Below are 21,482 nucleotides of genomic sequence, written 5' to 3'. Positions count from 1 at the left end.
TCGTGGCTCCCCCGACCGACTTCTTTCGCCTATATATTCCCATATACCCTAAAACCATCAAAAACGAAGATAGATCGGGAGTTCCGCCGCCGCATGCCTCTGTAGCCACCAAAAACCTCTCGGGAGCCCATTCCGGCACCCTGCCATAGGGGGGATCCCTCACCGGTGGCCATCTTCATCATCCCGGCGCTCTCCATGACGAGGAGGGAGTAGTTCACCCTCGGGGCTGAGGGTATGTACCAGTAGCTATGTGTTTGATCTCTCTCTCTCTTGTGTTCTCTCTATGGCACGATCTTGATGTATCGCGAGCTTTGCTATTATAGTTGGATCTTATGATGTTTCTCCCCCTCTACTCTCTTGTGATGAATTGAGTGTTCCTCTTGAAGTTATCTTATCGGATTGAGTCTTTAAGGATTTGAGAACACTTGATGTATGTCTTGCCGTGCTTATCTGTGGTGACAATGGGATATTCACGTGATCCACTTGATGTATGTTTTGGTGATCAACTTGCGGGTTTCGTGACCTCGGGAATCTATGCATAGGGATTGGCACACGTTTTCGTCTTGACTATCCGGTAGAAACTTTGGGGCACTCTTTGAAGTACTTTGTGTTGGTTGAATAGATTAATCTGAGATTGTGTGATGCATATCGTATAATCATGCCCACGGTTACTTGAGGTGACAATGGAGTATCTAGGTGACATTAGGGTTTTGGTTGATTTGTGTCTTAAGGTGTTATTCTAGTATGAACTCTATGATAGATTGAGCGAAAAGAATAGCTTCATGCTATTTTACTACGAACTCTTGGATAGATAGAACAGAAAGGATAACTTTGAGGTGGTTTCGTATCCTACCATAATCTCTTCGTTTGTTCTCCGCTATTAGTGGCTTTGGAGTGACTCTTTGTTGCATATTGAGGGATTGTTATATGATCTATCTATGTTATTATTGTTGAGAGAACTTGCACTAGTGAAAGTATGAACCCTAGGCCTTGTTTCCTACCATTGCAATACCGTTTACACTCACTTTTATCATTAGTTATCTTGCTGTTTTTATAATTTCAGATTACAAATACCTTTATCTACCATCCATATTGCACTTGTATCACCATCTCTTCGCCGAACTAGTGCACCTATACAATTTACCATTGTATTGGGTGTGTCAGGGACACAAGAGACTCTTTGCTATTTGGTTACAGGGTTGCTTGAGAGAGATCATCTTCATCCTACGCCTCCCACGGATTGACAAACCTTAGGTCATCTACTTGAGGGAAATTTGCTACTGTCCTACAAACCTCTGCACTTGGAGGCCCAACAACGTCTACAAGAAGAAGGTTGTGTAGTAGACATCATCGGAAAGGACAAGGGCCTGACTAAGATCTTGCGTCTGCGTGGTCATGTCCTACAATCGTAGCACACATTGACAATAAGCAGGAGCATACATGTACATGGTTCATCACTATCATAGCAAGCACATGCTTCATCACTATCATACTAAGAACATATGGTTCATCACTATCATACTAAGCATACCGGACAATCTATGAGCATGAACATACATTTACAACAAACACCATGCTACAAATGGACCACCAATAGCTACAAAGCACATATCTAAGCATGAATCAACACAAGCACAAGGTTCAACTTCAAACTCTACTACTAATCTAGCCTACCACATGCTTGAACATCTAGCCCTACCACTAATTGCAACCGCAGCATAGCAATCAACCATATCAGTTCACGGATTAGACCACTAATCAACCATGCATTTAGATCAAACCCTAGTTGCAGCTCAGATCTAGCTAGAAAGAATAGAGAGAAAGGGGGATTGAACTCACAGAGGCCATGGCTGCAGCTCGAGGACGAGGGGGGACGATCGTGGAAGATCAACGCCGGTCGGTGAAGGAGCGCCGACACCGTGGACCGCCGGCCAATGAAGATGCGCCGCTTACCTGCTCGTCAGTACCGATGCGTGTCGACGGGAAATCTCGAATGGAGGGAGAATGGTGGCGGGAGTTGGGGCGGTGAGGGAGGGGCTAAATAGGGGTGGACTCGGCAGGAGGTGAACTGAAATCCTCCTGCCGATTTTTTTGGTGATGCGGGCGAGCTCGCGCCATCTCCCTACTCGCACGAGGAGAGAAGCGCGTCACCCTCCCCTGCCTCTCCCGAGCCAGGCTCGCGAGCTACAGCCGATTCGGGCCTTTCCCCTCGTTCTGGCATGGACGTGCTTTAAGTTTCGTGTGATGCGGGCTGCACAGTAAACGCAGGCAACCAAACATGCCAACTTCTTTCCGCGCGGGCCAGACTGGGCCATATGCAGGCAACCAAACACGTCCTTTTTGTGTTTGCATTCGTGCCGGCAGAGATAGCCGAGTTGATAGATCCAACAAGCTAGCCTTTCACATGTACGTGCGTCACGTACGCATGCTTCCAACTAGACGTGTGTTCAGTATTCCCATGCAAGATCAATCAAGCAGCTATAGCTTGCTTGCTTCTTTGAGCTAGCTTTGCACGTACGTGTGCAGCCCTCCTGTGATTTGTTTTAGCATTCTAAAACCAACAAAATAGGGGCACCAGAGAAAAAATAGTGGAATTTTGGATAATATACTAGTGCCAAGGGTAGTATTGTCAATTTCAAATGTCATTTGACACTGTCAACTCAAAAAGTTGACGGATGTGTTATATTAGGAATAAAATTTAGAGTCGATGTTAGATAAGGATGAAATATTTTGTCAGCGCTAAATAGGAAATCCAATTTTAAGATAGTGTTAAATAAGAGATTATTTCTTTAACGGAGACCCCTAAACATCTACAGGTCAATCTGCATATTCATTTTCCCCAAACCAGAAGCAACCTTGAGGAGAGGTGGGGAGGAGGGAGACATGTCCGAACGTGGTACGCGGATAAATAGTGTGTCTATTTTAGGAGCTAGCATTGAAGATGCCGTAAACATAGGCAGCCCAGGCCCTCTGCCGGTAGACTGCCAGTCTCCTCTCTGTCGATGGAGGTGTCGTGGTACTAAGTCTGATAGTAAGAGTAGGGGGTACATATGAGGAGGCAAGGCCCTGGCTACAGTGAGATTGTACACACGAGTTTACGAGTTCAGGTCCCTCTCGGAGGAGGTAAAAGCCATACGTCTCGATGCCTTGAGGCGGTCGACTGGAATATGGGTGTGTGTTACAGGGGGTGCGAACCCTTGTCCCAGAGGAGGGGGTGGCTTATATAGAGTGCCACAGGACCACAGTCGTCTCCTGTTACAGGGTTCAATGTACATTAAGACAGGGTGTTACTTGTAACGCGAGCTATAAAGTGCTATTAATGATCTTTAAGACTACAGAGTGAACACCTGACCGTTGTCATCTTGAGTGACTCTAGGTCTTCTGTACTCCGAGTGGTTTCTTGTATGGTCGAATGACTTCATCTTGGTCGAGTGAAATATGGGGTATCTGAGTGGGGTAACTGGTCGAGTGGATTGCACTCCATGGTTACTTCAGTCGGTATATCTTGCTATACTTTGAATGTCCTTGATTCTAGGGTAGTGACCTTGGGTATGGGGTACAGATCAGGCCTATGACCCTACCCTAGGTCCATAGCATAGTCATTAGCCCCCGAATGGATTAAGGTCCGAGTGAAAAGAGAGTTGAAGTTGATCTTGTACTGACTCTTATGCTTCATAGGCATTCTTACTGATTTCGAGAATCATGCTGAAACTTCGACTTCATTTCAGTCGCCTTGATCGATTTACATGTCGTCGAGTGAACTTACACTGGCAGTCTTCGCGTGTTGATATGGTGCGAAATCTTCGGCGCGATTGGTTCCTGCGGTTCCGGGATCTCACGGGATTCAAAACTTTGGGGAAGCGCGCGAGACGGAGCGCGCCGCAGTAAATGGGACGGATAGACAGGGGCGCCTCGATTCTCGCGCCACCTTTTTCGCCACGTATCGGGTGCACGACTGTTGCGAGATTTTACAGGATTGCTCGGGCCCATGCATCAGCCACTCGGAAGTAGGCTCATAAAAGGCGTTGAGGCCGATGCATTTGCACAGTGCGCCCCATTCCCCTTCCTCTTCCTCTGCTTCTCCACTGCGTCCTCCTCCACTCTCGACACCGCCGTCCCGCCCGTGCGCAGTCCGCCACAATGGTCAAGGACAAGACGGCGGTCCTGGAGCGCGTGAAGAAGGCGACAGCGACAGTGAAGGGCAAGAAGATGAGTCGGGGTCGTCGCCGAGGTCTGAATTGCCGCCTGGCTGGATCTAGGGGGACTAGATTCGGACCATGCTCCAGAAAGAAGATCTGGAGGATCTGGCCGCCACGGACTTGATCATTGACGAGTCTTAGAGACTGCCGGGGGACGAGATCGAGCCTCGGCCACGGGAGGGTGAGTGCGTCCTCCTCGCAACCCATGTAGACCGTGGTTTCTCTCTGCCTCCGTATCCTTTCTTCCGAGGTTTCTTGAACTTTTTCGGTCCCCAACTTCACCATTTCTCTCCCAACACTATCACATACCTTGCTGCATATGTTTCTCTGTGCGAAAACTTCTTGGGTTGTAGACCGCACTGGGGTCTATTCAAACATATCTTTACTTGTCATTCCCAATCTGTGAAGAAGGCGAATCCGACTGATGAGAGGACACACGTGATTCGAATGTGCGGGGGTTTAGGGATTCAGATGAGGGTTAGGAGTACTTTCCCCCCTATGATGCTTCCTGAGTCGGTTAGGGGATGGCAGTCGACCTGGTTCTACTGCCAAGACATTCTGACTCCCAGTCAGTCGACCGGTCTTCCTCCCTTCACCCTAGATCGAGTCCAGCAACCTTCTTCATTGATCATGTCTGCAGCGGAGAAAGTAGAGGTGAACATGCTAGTCAAGCGGGTAGTCCAATTGGTCTATGAGGGCGTGACTGGCATGGATTTACTGGAAGTGTTTCTCAGTCGATGCATCCAGCCACTCCAAGCTCGCGATCATCCAATGTAGATGTATTCGGGCTCCAATGACACCGCTCGGGTCCACCCAGAGGAGATCGCCGATGAGATGGTGGCTCAGTGGCTGAAGGGCATTACTAGAAACAAAGACAACCCCAGGGGGTCTAGAAGAGTTGTCCCTATCAACGCCAAAAGTCAGTCGGACAAGGTCTGATCCTTATTACCGAGTGTCTTTTCATTCTGACTTGCAACCGTCTTTGAATCCGACTAATGTTTGTTTAGCTTCTTGCTTTGCAGATTTATACTGAGATGTACTCGATGCCGAACGGGGAGCAAGCCCAGGAGGGAGCGGAGAGCGCGGACAAGAGTACCGACTGGCAATCCCCCGACGATGACGACAATGAAGAGAGTGATGAGTTGGATGATGAAGAAGAGGTCGACTCACCACCCCGCACAGAGCGCCGATCCAAATAGTCTCACGATCATGCAGGTGGGCGCAACAAGGCGGCTCCTCCAAGCACACAAGTGCATAAACGCACTCAGACTTCGACTCTGAAGCCGTATGAAAAGGTCGCCAAGCAGCCCAAGGTTGTCCCTTCGAAGCCTCGAAAGACCTTGCCCAGGGTCAATATGGACGTTCTCGTCGCTTCTGCGTAAGTGTTCTGTCTTTCTGTATTTTACTGTCGACTCATACTTCTGCTTGACCAAGTGAGTTTTGAATCTTTTAGTGCTGCAACTTCTGGGACCTACATGGACATTGACAAGGCTCAAGATGATGAAGAAACTGAAGACGGGGCTACTTCCAAAGAGGGTAAGATTCTTCAATCTTGTGCTTATTTTGTCGGTTGGACTGTCGATCGACTGAGCTCTTATGGCTGAATTTTGTGCAGCCCCACAAGACATCATTGAACTTCCAGACGACGAAGAAGAAGTGCCTCAGAAGAATACGGGAAGGAGCGGCAGGACTTCAAGCAGGAGAACGCCTGTCAGCCAGGTGCTTCAGTCGACATCAGCACCGGAAACAGTGGTCCAGCGATCCGGAGATCCAATTCGGGCCTCTGTTTCTTTTGCCAGTCCTGTGTCGACTGACCGTCGTTCAGCGTCGATTGCTCAAGTCCCTGCTTTGTTCGCGCAACTCCATGCCTCAGATCCTGTGATTGCTCCGACTGCTCTACCAACACCGCTCTTTGCTGCTCATCATACCCCAGATGACCCGGTGGGTGCTGCCAAGGAAGCCATACTCCAAGCAGGCTTTATGATGGAGCAGATGAAGGTGGTGCATGAGGCTAGCAAGGCTGCCTATAATGCCAGCTCTGCTCTGCAAATTAATGTCAAGGTTAGTTGATTTCCGACTAATCTTTCAGTTTGATTTTTGCCCTGCTACGATATGTTAGTTGTAAGCTGCTGATTCATTATCCATAAGATGTCCATGGATGAGTGTTTTGGAACCATTTATGTGCATCTATCATGGGTCTGCACTTTACATCCATTCACCCACTGGGTGTTTTAAATTTTTGCTGAATAGTTCTTCCACTTGAGTTGACCAAGTTGAGTCGAGTGTATCTCTGAACCAGTGGGGGCACGCAAAGTGCACCTACTGGGTGTAGTCCCCGAGAACGCCGTCAAATGTTTGATTTGGCGGGGGTCTTTGTTGAATGTCTCTTCATAGTTTTTTCACTCGGCGGAATAATTGAACCGAGTGGGATCCAGACCAGTGGGGGCACGCAGAGTGCACCCACTGGGTGTAGTCCCCGAGACCGCGGTCGACTGCGGGCAGTCGGTCGGGGTATGAGAATCTCTTTTTTTATATACATACTCGTGCTAGGAAGACCATGCCGAGTGGTAAACTGGACCAGTGGGGGCATGCCAAGTGCACCCATTGGGTGTAGTCCCGGGACTACTATTGAATGTTTGATTCGGTAGTAGTCTTAGAACACTTTTTGCTGTGATTAACTTTTGTTTCTGTTGACTGACGCGTCTTATTTGCTGACCGTAGAAATCTTGTGAGCTTGGGGCCCAATTTGCTGAGTTGGAGAAGAAGCAGATCAGCCTCAACCTTGATCTGGAGCTGGCCAAGAAGAATCTTCAGAAGGCCAAGGATGATGTTGCTGCTATGGGAGGTAATAACTCGCCGACTGTCCACCTTACAGTTTTTCCCTTTTAGTCTTTTGAATCGAGTGACTCCACTCGAACAGATGTGCATAGTGAAAACCGTCAACTCCAAGCTCGTCTGAAGAATGTTATTTCTTTAGTCAAAATTAAGCGGGCTCTGGAGCAGAAGGACCTTGACCTTGTTGCAGCACAGAGGGAGGCGCGAGAGAAACTTGCCGATAAGAAGCTGGCTTCAGTCAGCAAGTTAGAAGAGGAAAATGTCCAGATGAAGACTGCTGCTACCGAAGCCAACAAAGAAGTTGCGAAGCTGAAGAAGGACAAGGAGACCCTGTCCGACAAGGTTGGAGATCTCACTACAAAGAAGGGTGAACTGGAGGCTTATCTGGGAAGACTCGGTGAGAAGATGCTCCTGAAGCTTGAAGGTACTTTCTCTTGTCCGACTGATTTGCTACTGTTGACTCATCATATAACTGCCGACCCACCATTTTTCCGGGGGTGCAGAATTCTATCAAGACTTTGAGGCAGATACTGGGCGGATCAAGACGTATCTAGACCCCATAAACTCTCCCGTCAAGGATGAAGTTGCGATGAACATGTTGCGCTTGGAGTCTTGTCTTGACAGTGTTGTGGATTACCTTGCTCGTCTGAAAGCGGCGGCGTCACGGATTGACATAGAGCTCTGGCCTCAAGTGGAGTTCTAGAATGATCTCGAGTCCCTGATGACTCGACTCAAAGAAATCCCTGGTCGAGTGCAAGAGTGGAAGAAGTCGTCTGCTCGCTGTGGCGCCGATGTGGATCTGTCCTTGGTCCGAGTCCATTGCAAGGAGGTCAAAGAAGACAAGCTGGCGGCTCTCAAGGTTGCCAACACCAAGAAGCTCCAATTCTAGTCCTTCATGAAGACCTTCATCGATGCTGCCACTCGCATTGCAGACAGCATCGACCTTGACACCTTCGTCGAGCCAGCAAGCCCTCCACTTGCCGAGTGAACAAACTTTATGCCTCACCTTTATTTGCCTCGGAATGCCGAGTGATTTTGTAACCATTAAACTCTTTCAAGCCTGATGCCTGAGTGCTTCTGCCCGTGGTTCTGAACTTTGCTGGGATTATCTGAACTTGGTTTTTCCTTGAATATGGTGGCTTTGCCTTTACCACTTTTAGATCTTTTTAAATTCCGAGTGGAACTTGACTTCTCAATCGGAGCGGACGTTGTACTTGTGACACAACTCCGACAACGTGCTCGAGTGGCACCTCGTCATCCTTGCGGATCAGGATGGAGCGGACGTTGTACTTGTGATGCAGCTCAGAGGATCTTTGTGACTTAGCGAGCACGGGGTCGCAGCTAGGCCTTCGAATGGGAGGATTGCTCTCCACTCGAAATAGTTTTTTAACTTAGGCGAGTACGAGGTCGCAACTAAGACCAACTGAAAATGCTCCCAGGGGCCAACTGACTCAGCCAGGCTCTGGCAGAACCCTCAAGCATCAAAGGGAGGTGTTTCATGGCCACCTCATCGTCACCACCACCAATGTGCAAAGCCACTCGGTAATCTTCCAACCAAGTGTCAGGCTTCTACTCTCCGGTGAACTTACTTACACCCGTCGCCAACCTGAAGTTGTGAGGGATCTCAGTGGCTCGGATGGCTCTTCCGAAGCACTCGGGGCCAGAAACGTGCACTCTTCTTCCACTAGGCCGATCTCTATCCAACCCTTCTCTGTATGCTTTGTTCCTGTCGACCAAACCTTGTACAAGGATAGACCTTGCGTCGAACCCAGACTCTCTTGGGTCGACTCGAATTCTGCGGTCATTACCATACGGGCGCCTGTCGTCATACCGCCGGGGCGCGTATGACCCGTCCCTCGAAGTGGGCGAAGGTGCTCAACGGTGGTTGTCATGGGCATACTCACGATCAAACTCTCCACGAGCTCTTCCCAGGTGCCGATCTCGACGGTGATCATGATCTTCACGTAGCAAAGGCGACCCAGGACTGTGTGCCGACTGAACTGTATCTGCCCTCACCTGACCTGTTGTGGATCCTGTTGCGTGACTGAGAAACAACGGAGTTTTACTCTCCTGTTGCCCGGAGCAACGCTCGGATCTGCTCCAAACCTCTTCCATCTTCTGAACGGGACGGCTGAATAGACTCTGCTATACGTGCAGCAGCTGTAAGATTCTGGATCAGAGTGCGGTATACCTGGGGTTCAGGCGGAAACAATTGTCGTTGTCGTCGACTGGACTCGGGGATCAGTCGACGGGCGCATTAGTCAAGAGAATGCTGGAGGTTCTCCAGACGCGCGCGCTCAGCCAACGTGGTCAGGCGCGCAGCCTCCAAGGCCCGAGCCTCGGCAGCCTCCCCCACGATGGGGGTTTCGAGCGCATCCACGTTGCGGCGGTGCAACTCTTCCCTCTGCGGTGAATTAAGAGGTTGGGGGTCGTACTCATCGTGGTCGTACGACGGGCCATCGCCGTCGTCGTTGTCGCCGTTGCGGTGAAACCCGGATGGGCTGCGATGGGAGTCAAACATGAGAACTTCTGCTGCGGGGTCGCTGCTCCTGCGCTCGGAAAGAGTATCCGCAGAGCCAGTTAACGGGTCGACTAGTCCGCACAGAAATTCGTCGGGCTCGATCGCCACGACTTGAGGGGTGGCCGTCTGACGGGCCACCGCATGCTTTACCCACCGCTGGAGCCGCGACCGAACGGATCGCTTGCGGCGGCGTCCAGCGGAGTGAGCGGATGGTGCGAGGGCCGACCGATACGGAGTCGATGGCTGTCATAGAAGAACGCCGCAGGCACTCGCGCTGAAATGCGACGCCCCGCAGATCGGAAGAGCCTCGACATCGAGGGGGGCTTCTTAGAGCCAGGCAGAGTCGTCAGTGACGAAAGTGAGCGCGCCGAGTCGAAACTCGCGGCCCACGACCAAACCACCGCTGGAAACCATGTTGATGAAGATCGGAAAAAATGCAACCTCACCGGAAGTTGCCAAGACGCTTTGCCCCACGGTGGGCGCCAACTATCGTGGTACTAAGTCTGACAGTAAGAGTAGGGGTACGTATGAGGAGGCAAGGCCCTGGCTATGGCGAGATTGTACACACGAGTTTACGAGTTCAGCCCCCTCTCGAAGGAGGTAAAAGCCCTACGTCTCGGTGCCCTGAGGCGGTCAACTGGAATATGGGTGTGTGTGTGTGTTACAAGGGGTGCGAACCCTTATCCCAGAGGAGGGGGGTGGCTTTTATAGAGTGCGCCAGGACTCCAGCCGTCTCCCGTTACAGGGTCCGATGTACATTAAGACAGGGCGTTACTGGTAACGCCAATTGTAAAGTGCTATTAATGATCTTTAAGACTACAGAGTGAACGCCTGACCATTGCCATCCTAAGTGACTCTAGGTCTTCTGTACTCCGAGTGGTTTCTTGTAGGTCGAATTCTTGGTCGAGTGAAATTGGGGGTATCCGAGTGGGGTAACTGGTCGAGTGGATTGTACTCCATGGTTACTTTAGTCGGTATCTCTTACTATACTTTGAATGTTGTCGAGTGAAATTGGGGGTATCCGAGTGGGGTAACTGGTCGAGTGGATTGTACTCCATGGTTACTTTAGTCGGTATCTCTTACTATACTTTGAATGTTCTTGATTCTAGGATAGTGACCTTGGATAGGGCGTATAGGTCAGGCCTATGACCCTGTCCTAGGTCCATAGCATCGTCAAGAGGTGTGCATGAAGGCCCCGATCTATCAATTGGAAGTTGTAATTTTCACATCTCAGGGCACTAGGTGGTGACGGCGGTGGTGTAGCACCAAACGTACGCAGCCCCCAACCTCAAAGGCAGTCTTAGCTTTATTGCAACTCTGTCGACGGAATACTCGATGGAATGTGATTCCTTTCCTTCAAAAATCATTACAGCGTGAGACCTTTTTGGTGCCTAACTTTGCCAACTCAGAACAAGAATCAGCATTACAACCGCTCTCAGCCAACTTGTTAAAGCAGGGGGCTGATTTTACGAACGGCATACACATTAGATACTACACATCACTGAAAAGAATGGGGCAGGAAACCGGAAGGTGATCGGCTGCCATCAGTATAAACAAAAGAAACAACTTGTGCAAAATTGCTTGCACAACCGTTGCATAGCTTCTCGAGTGGTGAAAGTTGGGATTGTTGGATTCTCCATTCCCAACGGCAATGCACCAGTGGCAGTGACTAATCTGACTGAAGAAAGAGCGAAGACCTACTCTATATAAGAGCTTTGACACCAAGTTGATGGCACAAAGATGTATCTCGATATTCACTTCCTTAGATGGAAGCTAGTCACTGTTGGGCAACACCAGGTACGGCCGAGGCTCACATTCTATTTGAATCAATAGACGACATTTTCCAAAATGAGAGAAAAGACAAGCAGTAACCAGGAGCGATTCAGCACAGCAAGCGAAGTAACACTGGAAGAAGCGCTCAGGTATACATGCATAGTTACATTCTGTATGACCAACCACGACATATATATCTCAGTGTGCTCGATACTCTCAACTTGCTCGACTGGACAAGGGGCCAGTGAAATTTAGGACAACAATATGCATGGGAGAATACTCTCAGGCAGATCAGAGGAAGGAGAACACACGAAGAGCACAGAGCAGCGAGCAAGCAAGCCATACGGGATGGATCATCACCTCCCGGCCACAAGACCACTGAACACTTGGCTGTTCCCACCCAGCGTCGCCTCCCACTCGATGGACGACAGCAGTATCTGCGACAGGGTGATCACTGCCTGCTTCATGTCCGGCCGTAGAACAGGATCTTCATCAGCGCATTGTTTCGCGAGCATAGCCATCTTTACAAGGGAAAGATAATTTAGAGCGCTGAGAGCGACAGATTTAGATTTGAAGCAAAGGTGATGTGAAATGTGCAGGCAAAAGGCTATCTAGTGTTGTTTAGTGGCTAACTGGACATACCTGGTATATGCAGTCATGAGGATACAGATCCATCAGATTAGGGTCAATACAGTCTTTCAAGCTCCCCACACATGCTGGATCGTGACAATTCCTTAGTGCAGTCAACATCTGCCCAGTCAAACCAAAGCAGCTCAGATCTTTTGGATTCAAAGTGTAAAAAGAAGTCGACGAAATACCATGTAAACCTTGGATAACGAGATAATTCCAAACCCACAAGCTGTAGATTCGATGACTGCTTGTGTACAAGTTAGAGAACTTACAACTGATGCCAAGGAACGCCTTTCAGAGTTTGAACTTGCACCAACTGTGTCTGCCTTTGTAATCGCCTCCTTTCCAGATATTAACTCAAAAAGTACGACCCCGAAAGCATAAACATCGCATTTCGCAGTTGCCAGGCCGTCCCGCAGGTATCTACAAGAACAACGAAATATGGCAGATATCAAAACTACAGTCAATTTATTTTTTCTTAAACCAGAGCCAGCCGACCAGCAAGGCGTGCTTACTCCGGGGCCAAATAACCAAAAGTACCCACAACTTTGGTAACGGAAGCCTCTGCATCATTGGACCTTACTCCCAGTTTTGCAAGACCAAAATCTGAAATCTACAGACACAGAGAATGTAATTCTGTGTCAGTCTATAAACTGGTATAACTGATGCAAGAAAAATCTATAAACTGGTATAACTGATGCAAGAAAAATGTGAAATCAACAATTAACCTTCGCTCTGAAAGAACCATCGAGCAAGATGTTACTTGATTTGATGTCTCTATGAACATAATGATCTTTTGTGTGCTCATGAATGTACTCCAGTCCTCTAGCAGCATCAAGAGCAATTTGGACCCTATAAATCCAAGAAAGTGGTGTGTAACCTGGAAGATTAAATAATATAAATCAATAATGATAACTGTGTGCGAAAAAGTATAAATAAGGCTACAAAACCAAATTAGCAGTAAAAATCAAGCTAAACAGCCCTCAAGCAGTAAGCTTGCAGAAGTTATTTGAAGGTAAAATACAATGTCAAAGGTGCTGGAACCAGTACATGTGAAAGTTTGCACAGTTAAACGCCAAAGGTAGGGGTTACACATTGGTAAATTTATAAATACCTTATGAAGAAGTCACAATATCTAAGGTTAACTAACCTTACATAAAACAAGTACCAGATAACAGTATACCTTTGCTTTGAGGATCATGAAGATGGTTTTTGAGTGAACCTTTTTGAGAGTACTCATAAACCAGGAACAGCTCGTCCTTGCTTGCTGCATAGCCAATCAACTCTACCTTTGACAAAACATGGGTCACAAATTAAAGTTAAAACATAACAAGATATTTAATATATAACCTAGATTGAGCATTTTGTGAGAACTGTAAAATGACATACCAGACTAGCATGATGAACCTTACAAAGAACTTTCATCTCTACTATGAATTCTTTAGTATTAGTTGATGTCATTCTCTTTATCGCGACCTCCTGTAAATATCATTTGTTATTGGCAAGGTATGTCATAGGACCAGTATTCCATAAAAATGGTCAGCTTCGAGCCTCGGATCCCAGACCTGATCTCGAAGAACCCCATAGTAGACAGAGCCATATGTACCATGTCCCAGCAGATTTGCATCAGAAAAAAGATCGGTCGATGCAAGTATTTCTTCATATGTAAACACAATAGGCTTTTCCCTATCAAACACGTCTACTACCATACCTGCGATAGAGATAAACTGATTAGTCAGAATAGCTTATGTATGGTAGGAACAAAAGGAAAATAAAAGTAATCTAAATTAGCCCGTGCTAGCAATAGCTTGTCATGCCAAGTTATTAAAATGGTATTAATTGTGAACTTCTATCCCAACATTCTAGTTTTTTGGGATCTTATTTGGACAGAGTACTTGGGCACAGATGCTCATTTGTATTTGGTTACTTGAAGCCATGCGTGACTGAACAGGTAATGAAAGTTGTGTGCTTGCCTAACTACTGTAGGACAGGTCGCACATGATGCAAATAAAAACCCTGACACAGATGTTCTACGAAGTCCCTCGGGTTAACACGACTCCATCAGGGACTTGAGTTGCACGTCACTACATTACCAATAGTATTCTGTCACTCATAAAATACCACTTCTATAAACTATCTTCCATTTAGTGTCACCAAATATATCCACACGATATGAACTTTGTGAAACCCATATTCCGGAAGTGTTATAATGATGAGAGTCCAAGTATGGTTAACAGAAGGTGTGCTGACCTTTTGGAACATTGATATGATTATCCCCACTACCCTTTCTTGACTGCTTCTCATTGCCAAATTGGCAGCAGAAATATCTTCCAGAACCATAACAAAAACTACCACTCTTAAGTAGTTGAAAATTATGAGGCATAGGCTGGTTTGGACTCTTTCTCTGGTTATTTGAACCTTGGTGATTGTAGTGGAATGATTTGCACATCAGAAGTGCAAGGAGAGCAATAGCAATCAAAGCAAGTGCAACTCCCATGCCCCCAATAACCCATCCATAAGGGAATTTTGCTGAATGATGATCTGATATTTCTGCAGTTGTACGTCATAGAATACTTGGTTAGTTTTATTACAATAAGAAAAATGTTGATCAGAATACTCCTAGTTACCAAATTTTACATTTTTAACTTGCATAATTTTTTTGACATTCAATACTAGAAGAGAACTATAGCAGTCTTATAATGACATGAATAATGTGCTGAAGAAGAAAGATCAACTATATGAGGGCACAAATATTGCAAATGAACATCAATACTAACATAGATTCAGAAATATCGAAATAAGCTACTCAAAACATTAAGGAATGAATTACATTAAGTACCTGGCAAAGTATTTTGAGTGGGTGCTGGTGCAGGAACGGGGGCAGAAGACATTGCAGCATAAGGCTGGCCAGGAACTGCACGTTATATACACTAATAATTAAGTAAAAACAGATTGAAGCAGATATTTTCCATGATAAAATTAATTAAAAATTTCCTCAAAATTGCATTACACTGTAGAGGAGAGGAAGGTAAATTCATTACATCTGTAATCTGATACTTGCCTTTTGTAAAAGTTGTTTCCACTGAACAGAAAAAATTGATCACACGATTTTTGTTACACGGAAAATAACTCAGAAATAAAATCACCATTGTACATCTTTTATGCAGCATATGTAGAAGACAATGTTTGTGATCATGTGACTTTTATGATTCCACGGAAGTCCGGTCCTACATACCTAGTTTTCTTTATAGTGAAATAACAAAGAACAGTAAGAAAGTTGATGATACCAAATATGACCGTAATTATTTCAAGATGAGGAAAATAATACTACTAAATGTATATAACAGTAAATAAACTTAAGTCCGCAAAATTAGAAAAATAAGTGGGAGACATATGCTGGCTGAAAACGTCGATATTGCCTCGTACAATTCAAGGTCAACATCGCGTTCCTAGACCTTCTTAAGTTCCTATTAGAATGGATCTAATCATCTAAAGAAGGAAATCAACTGTGCACGCCCAGTTCTAGCTGTTCTATTTGACCTCGCTAAAGAACACACAAGTGTATAGAATATTTTCACTGTCAGAAATATCAGTTTTGGCACAAAACAATCTAACTTCTTCATGAAACAGTTGACAATTCAGCGCAGACACAAGATATATGCAGCCTCTGTTCGCACGCACAGACTCATAATCGAAAGAATCGGAAAACCTTAGCGATCAATTAATTAGAGAAACATGCTTGCAACTACTACACGACAACCCGACAGAAGTTAAAGGAACTGTAAATATGTCAAAGATCACTGAACATTGGCTCACCCGAGTTGAGTGGGATGTAGTACACCTTCCCCGTGGTGATGGGGTCGGGGCCGGGCATGCCGTTGGCGGCCTCGATGGCGTCCATGCTTGCCCCAAACCTACTCGACAGCGATTCCACAGTGTCGCCGTCGGCGCCAACGTAGCTGAGAAGGTAATTCCAGGGGCCGGACGAGCAGCCGCAGATCAGGTGGAGCGCCACCACAGCGCCGGGGCGCGGCGGCCGCTGAAGCGCCCCACCCGGCGGCGGAACGGCGAGGCCAGCGTACGCCGCGGCCGCCACTTGGGCCGCGGTGGCGTTGAGGGGCACCGCGAAGGGGACAGTGTAGGTGGTGTTGGCGAGGTAAGTGCGGGAGGCGAGGCACGAGCAGTTCTTGCGCACGAAGGCGTAGCCCGGGCTGGCGGCGGGGTCGGAGGTGAGGTCGGCGGGCGAGGCGTCGAACATGGACTGGAGCACGCTGGCGTTGCCGGCCGCCCGGAAGGCGAGGAATGCCGTGCAGACGCGGGACAGCTCGGAGCAGCCGAGCGGCGACGAGGTGGCGTTCCCGGGGGCGGTATCGATGGCGGCGGCCCCGCCGGAGCAGGCGAGGGCCAGGAGGAGGAGGAGGCGGCGGGTAGGCATTGGGGCCGGCTGGCTAGGGTTGGGGACTCGAGGTGGAGAAATGGTGGTGGTGGGGCTGGGGCATGGAGGTGGCAGTGGCGAGCAGAGCTCTGGATGCTTCGCGTGGTCGGGTCACCAACGCGCACTTTGCGGGGCGGCGTTGTAGCAAGAGGACACGGGAGAGGAAGAGAAGCAAGCGTGGTCGCGGCGGGTAGATCACTGTTTTTCTGCGAAATGGCCCGTAATGCCCCCACTTCACGAGCTACATAACGGATTATTTTTACGGGGTTTCACAGACTGGTTGACGTGAACCATTAGTATTAAGGCCTCATTTGGTAGAAGTGTATTTGAGAGGATTGGGGTTGTGGGGATTTGAGGGGATTTGGTGAATCCTCTCCTTCCACTCAATCCTCTCAAATCCCTTTGAAACCCCCAAACCCCTGTAACTACAATTCCCTTCATATGAAAAACTTATTTGGTAGGCAGGGATTGCCAAATTTAGATAAGATAGTGCAAACATCTAAAAATGCTATCTTTACAAGAAAACATTGTATTAATATCTTGCTACAGAATAGAAAGGTATATCACAGTAACAACATGATTTCTCAGAACAGCATGACTTGGGGGAGGGGAGGGGAGGGGCGACGACGACTTACGCCGGAGGAGATCGCCGGCATCGAGCGGCGCGACGTCTTGGGGAGGAGTCGGCGGCGGCGTCTCGGGTCGGGCAGCGGCGTGAGTCGAGCGACCAAATCCTCGAGGGGGGCCTCGAGGGTTCTGAAGCGCGTGGGAGGAAGTGGGTCGAAGGGGGATTGAGGGGATTTGGCCCATGTAACCTCGCCTATCAAACGGGCCCTCGGGGTTTTCCGCGGGTTCTGGGCCACGCGAGGAATATCGGCTTGAATCCCCCCCCCAAACCACGCGTACCAAACGAGGCCTAAGGATTGGGGGGGGAGGAAGGGCCCACACCCCCTGAAAATCAAGGGGGGCAGAGAGATTAGTTAGAAGGATTCCCTATAAACGGTCGTAATCGTCCGTGCGTCTAGCATTTTTTTCCATTTCACCATCTCTGCCATTAAGGTAGATTTGCTAAACTCAGACCATCTCGAACGCACACGTTAAAACGCCCGGAAACATCTGGACCAACCAAGGCGCGTACATTTGCCTCAAAATCGTAAAGCGTACGCACATCAGGAGGAGGTATGCGGGCGTCCGACGCCGCCAGGGACACACACGACACTTCGGTCCCACCCAAAAACACCTCCCATGCACGGGCCCTCTCTCATGACATTGCACCTCCGCTTCCCGCGCCGCATTCATGGCGGCCCATAGCAAACACGGCCGGTCAGTGGAGACGGCATTGAAATGGCATGCCGCCTGAGAGCATCGCCCGTGCCGTGTCCCGGTCTTCGCGAATGTTCAATGTCGAAGAAACGTGACTGGATTGGACGGAACGGCTATCTACCGCATACAAACTGGTTGCCCGTCCGTTGGAGACGCTTTCAATGATGAATCAAGTCCGAAGAACTTGAACTATGAAAATTTGGTCATATTCGATATTCTATGCAACTCCATCACCCCAACTAACAGGCCCGACAAGATTGAAGGAATTGTCCGAAATGCACTTCAAGCCGTCTCGATAGGAATTCGTTTTGACCTGTCAGACTTATTCATTTGGAACTTGGCATATGTTGTTGAGGCCCCTCAAGCCCTGAAACCTTGTGCGCCATGGGTTCAGTATGCTATTGAGCAGATTACTGGGAAGCAATACTTTTGCCCTATATCCCGAAGTCTTACATCCCTCCTGTTCGCGATACTCTTCGAATTATCAACGACAATGGCAAAGACAAAGTTCATGATGTTTCTTAAGGGGATGCTCCAGCTAATGTAGTGAAGGTTAAATAGGCTGTTGTTGAAGTCCCGAAGGATGAAAATCCATCGATGTATGAGATATTCCTTCGAACTCAACAAACTTTGGAGAAGCATATCAAGCTGGGTCGAAAGAAGAAGGTTCGTATGATGATTGAAATAATCTATTGCACAATTATGATCGTTGAGCGTTGCTTTTGGCAAAGGAAGATAAGAATCACACCTGGACTCTTTTTCAGAAGCATTACACTCGAGACAAGCTCCATGCCAAGGGCATCGAGAAAGATTATGACTATCTAGACATGTTTGATGTTCCGCACTTGCGAAGACAAACTCTAGTGCTGCCACTGAGAACTTAATCGACTGACATGCCATTTCTCGAACCAGATGATGAAGTAGATGAGACTGAGGTCACTTATGTCTACTACCCCGATGTGCTGCGTCTTGAAGGAAAATCATCTCATACTCCTGAAGCCAAAGCCAAAAGCTCTGCTGCTGCTCAAACTTCTGCTTCTACTACCGCTGGATCTGTTTCCCCAATCAGTTCTAGCTCTGTTGGTTCTTCAAAAGAGTACTTCCTCATGTTCTCATGTTCCCTTTTTTGTGACTTATGACAAAAAGGGGGAGATGTTCATCGAGAGTCTATGTGCGAGTCTTTTGCCAGGGGCTTGGTTTTCATTCATCATTTGCTTCTTTGAACATTTGGTTTTCATTCATGTCTTGAACTATTTTAGTTCGGTCGTTGAACTTTTATAGCACCGGTTGTGGTGTTGGTGAACATCTCGGCATGTAATGTTAATAACCCCATGTAATCTTATCATTATCTATCTGTTTTGTAGGTGGAATCATACCAAAATGTTCACTGAATTGTTTGTCTTGCTTTTGTTATTCCTGATAATCTAACTTACAGGAGAAAGTCTTTCCAAAATGGATTTGATATGCTTTGAAATAATTTGATTTTCTTGCTCTCTTATTCTTCGCGAATCTAACTTGCAAGAGAAAACACGTCCGAGATGGATCTGAAATTTATGAGCGATTGTCTGAGGAAAACTTCACTTCTTGTTTCTGAGACAAATCATTTCAAAGTCTTTGTATTATTGAATCAAATCTTTTCAAAGGCTCTGTTTTGTAGGATTTGTTCCTCTCAGATTTCACAAAGCATTGATCAACCTTTCTTCCATCGATTCATATTTTCAATGACACTCGCTTCCAAAGATTTATGTACCGCCACTTGCTCTCGAACATATGCAAAACTCATGGCACCATTGGGGCGCCCTCAACTGAACAAACTAAAAAATCACCTGGCACCATTGGGATAGAAGTGTTGAAGTAGCTGGAGATGCGCGCCGCAGAAGTTGCTCGTCATGAGCCAGCAGGCTCCTGAGCCTCGGGAGGCTCCGGAGGCTCCGGCTCCTCCTCCATCACGACTGCCTGGCGCTTGGCTTCACGAGATGCCAGGACACCACGCATGCATCGCTGGAGCGAGGCAGTCGCACCTGGCAGGCCGAACGGCATGCAGACGTAGTTGTGGGGGTGGCCTCCGCACTGGCCGATGCGGGACAGATAGAAGAGCTCCTGAGAAGCAGCTCTATTAAGGCCCGAGATGTTGACGCAGACGCGCAGTTCGCCGCTCGCGTCCTGGGCGGCAGCTGCATTGAGCGACGTGGGCCGTCGCTCACCTAGCATGGCACGCGCCTCCTGAAGATCCTCGATAGCCCTGATGATGAACTCATGCGAGCTTGGTGCCTCGTGCCCAGTGCCTTGCTACCGGAAGCGCGCGTTGAAGCACGCCTCCACATGGTGCCCGAATGGCTCCCTCGTGATGCTGGCCAGGTCAGAGGTTGTCAGGGGTTGGGTGCGACATATGCCAAAGGATGGCTTATTATGGTGGGAGCGGGTAGAACGTCGCCGGTGCCTGAAAGCGGGATGAGGCGTGATGTCTACTACACAACCTTCTTCTTGTAGACATTGTTGGGCCTCCAAGTGCAGAGGTTTGTAGGACAGTAGCAAATTTCCCTCAAGTGGATGACCTAAGGTTTATCAATCTGTGTGAGGTGTAGGATGAAGATGGTCTCTCTCAAACAACCCTGCAACCAAATAACAAAGAGTCTCTTGTGTCCCCAACACACCCAATACAATGGTAAATTGTATAGGTGCACTAGTTCGGCGAAGAGATTGTGATACAAGTGCAATATGGATGGTAGATATGAGTATTTGTAATCTGAAATTATAAAAACAGCAAGGTAACAAGTGATAAAAGTGAGCGTAAACGATATTGCAATGGTAGGAAACAAGGCCTAAGGTTCATACTTTCACTAGTGCAAGTTCTCTCAACAATAATAACATAATTGGATCATATAACTATCCCTCAACGTGCAACAAAGAGTCACTCCAAAGCCACTAATAGCGGAGAACAAACAAAGAGATTATGGTAGGGTACGAAACCACCTCAAAGTTATTCTTTCGGATCAATCTATTCAAGAGTTTGTACTAGAATAACACCTTAAGACACAAATCAACCAAAACCCTAATGTCACCTAGATACTCCATTGTCACCTCAAGTATTCGTGGGCAAGATTACACGATATGCATCACACAATCTTAGACTCATCTATTCAACCAACACAAAGTACTTCAAAGAGTGCCGCAAAGTTTCTACCGGAGAGTCAAGACGTAAACGTGTGCCAACCCCTATGCATAGGTTCATGCGCGGAACCCGCAAGTTGATCACCAAAACATACATCAAGTGGATCACGTGATATCCCATTGTCACCACAGATACGCATGGTAAGACGTACATCAAGTGTTCTCAAATCATTAAAGACTCAATCCGATAAGATAACTTCAAGAGGAAAACTCAATTCATCACAAGAGAGTAGAGGGGGAGAAACATCATAAGATCCAACTATAATAGCAAAGCTCGTGATACATCAAGATCGTGCCATAGAGAGAACATGAGAGAGAGAGAGAGATCAAACACATAGCTACTAGTACATACCCTCAGTCCCGAGGGTGAACTACTCCCTCCTCGTCATGGAGAGCGCCGGGATGATGAAGATGGCCACTGATGAGGGATCCCCCCTCCGGCAGGGTGCCGGAACGGGCTCCCGAGAGGTTTTTGGTAGCTACAGAGGCTTGCGGCGGCGGAACTCCCAATCTATCTTCTGTTTTGATGGTTTTAGGGTATATGGGAATATATAGGCGAAAGAAGTCGGTCGGGGGAGCCTCGAGGGGCCCACGA

At 47.7% G+C, this 21,482-nt stretch overlaps 1 protein-coding gene across 2 annotated transcripts; it reads right to left on the bottom strand.

The window, feature by feature from the left end:
• Positions 1-11,373: 11,373 nt before the first annotated feature.
• Positions 11,374-16,562, bottom strand: LOC119276851 (lysM domain receptor-like kinase 3). Of its 2 annotated transcripts, XM_037558023.1 has the most exons (11): positions 15,775-16,562; positions 14,798-14,872; positions 14,209-14,508; positions 13,524-13,669; positions 13,348-13,437; positions 13,142-13,247; positions 12,687-12,838; positions 12,474-12,571; positions 12,231-12,381; positions 11,971-12,078; positions 11,374-11,849 (listed from the first exon to the last, which is right to left on the bottom strand). In XM_037558023.1, the coding sequence occupies exons 1-11, from the start codon at positions 16,391-16,393 to the stop codon at positions 11,685-11,687; spliced, it is 2,010 nt and encodes a 669-aa protein (XP_037413920.1). In that variant the 5' UTR covers positions 16,394-16,562; the 3' UTR covers positions 11,374-11,684. The 2 variants fall into 2 exon arrangements, with proteins under 2 accessions (XP_037413920.1, XP_037413921.1); XM_037558024.1 differs by lacking the exon at positions 14,209-14,508.
• Positions 16,563-21,482: the final 4,920 nt, after the last annotated feature.

Source organism: Triticum dicoccoides, chromosome 3B, assembly GCF_002162155.2.
Source record: "Triticum dicoccoides isolate Atlit2015 ecotype Zavitan chromosome 3B, WEW_v2.0, whole genome shotgun sequence".
NCBI classification, from domain to species: Eukaryota; Viridiplantae; Streptophyta; class Magnoliopsida; order Poales; family Poaceae; genus Triticum; species Triticum dicoccoides.
Note: the sequence above shows the minus strand (reverse complement) of the source record. Positions and strands in the feature narration are given on the sequence as shown.

Bases quoted from the DNA above. Each gene is read 5' to 3' on its own strand.
- LOC119276851 (XM_037558023.1), bottom strand. From the start codon at position 16,393: ATGCCTACCCGCCGCCTCCTCCTCCTCCTGGCCCTCGCCTGCTCCGGC. The intron at 14,509-14,797 runs GTACTTAATGTA...GTACAACTGCAG, and splicing joins CACTCAAAATACTTTGCCAG to AAATATCAGATCATCATTCA. The intron at 12,839-13,141 runs GTATACTGTTAT...TTAATCTTCCAG, and splicing joins TCATGATCCTCAAAGCAAAG to GTTACACACCACTTTCTTGG.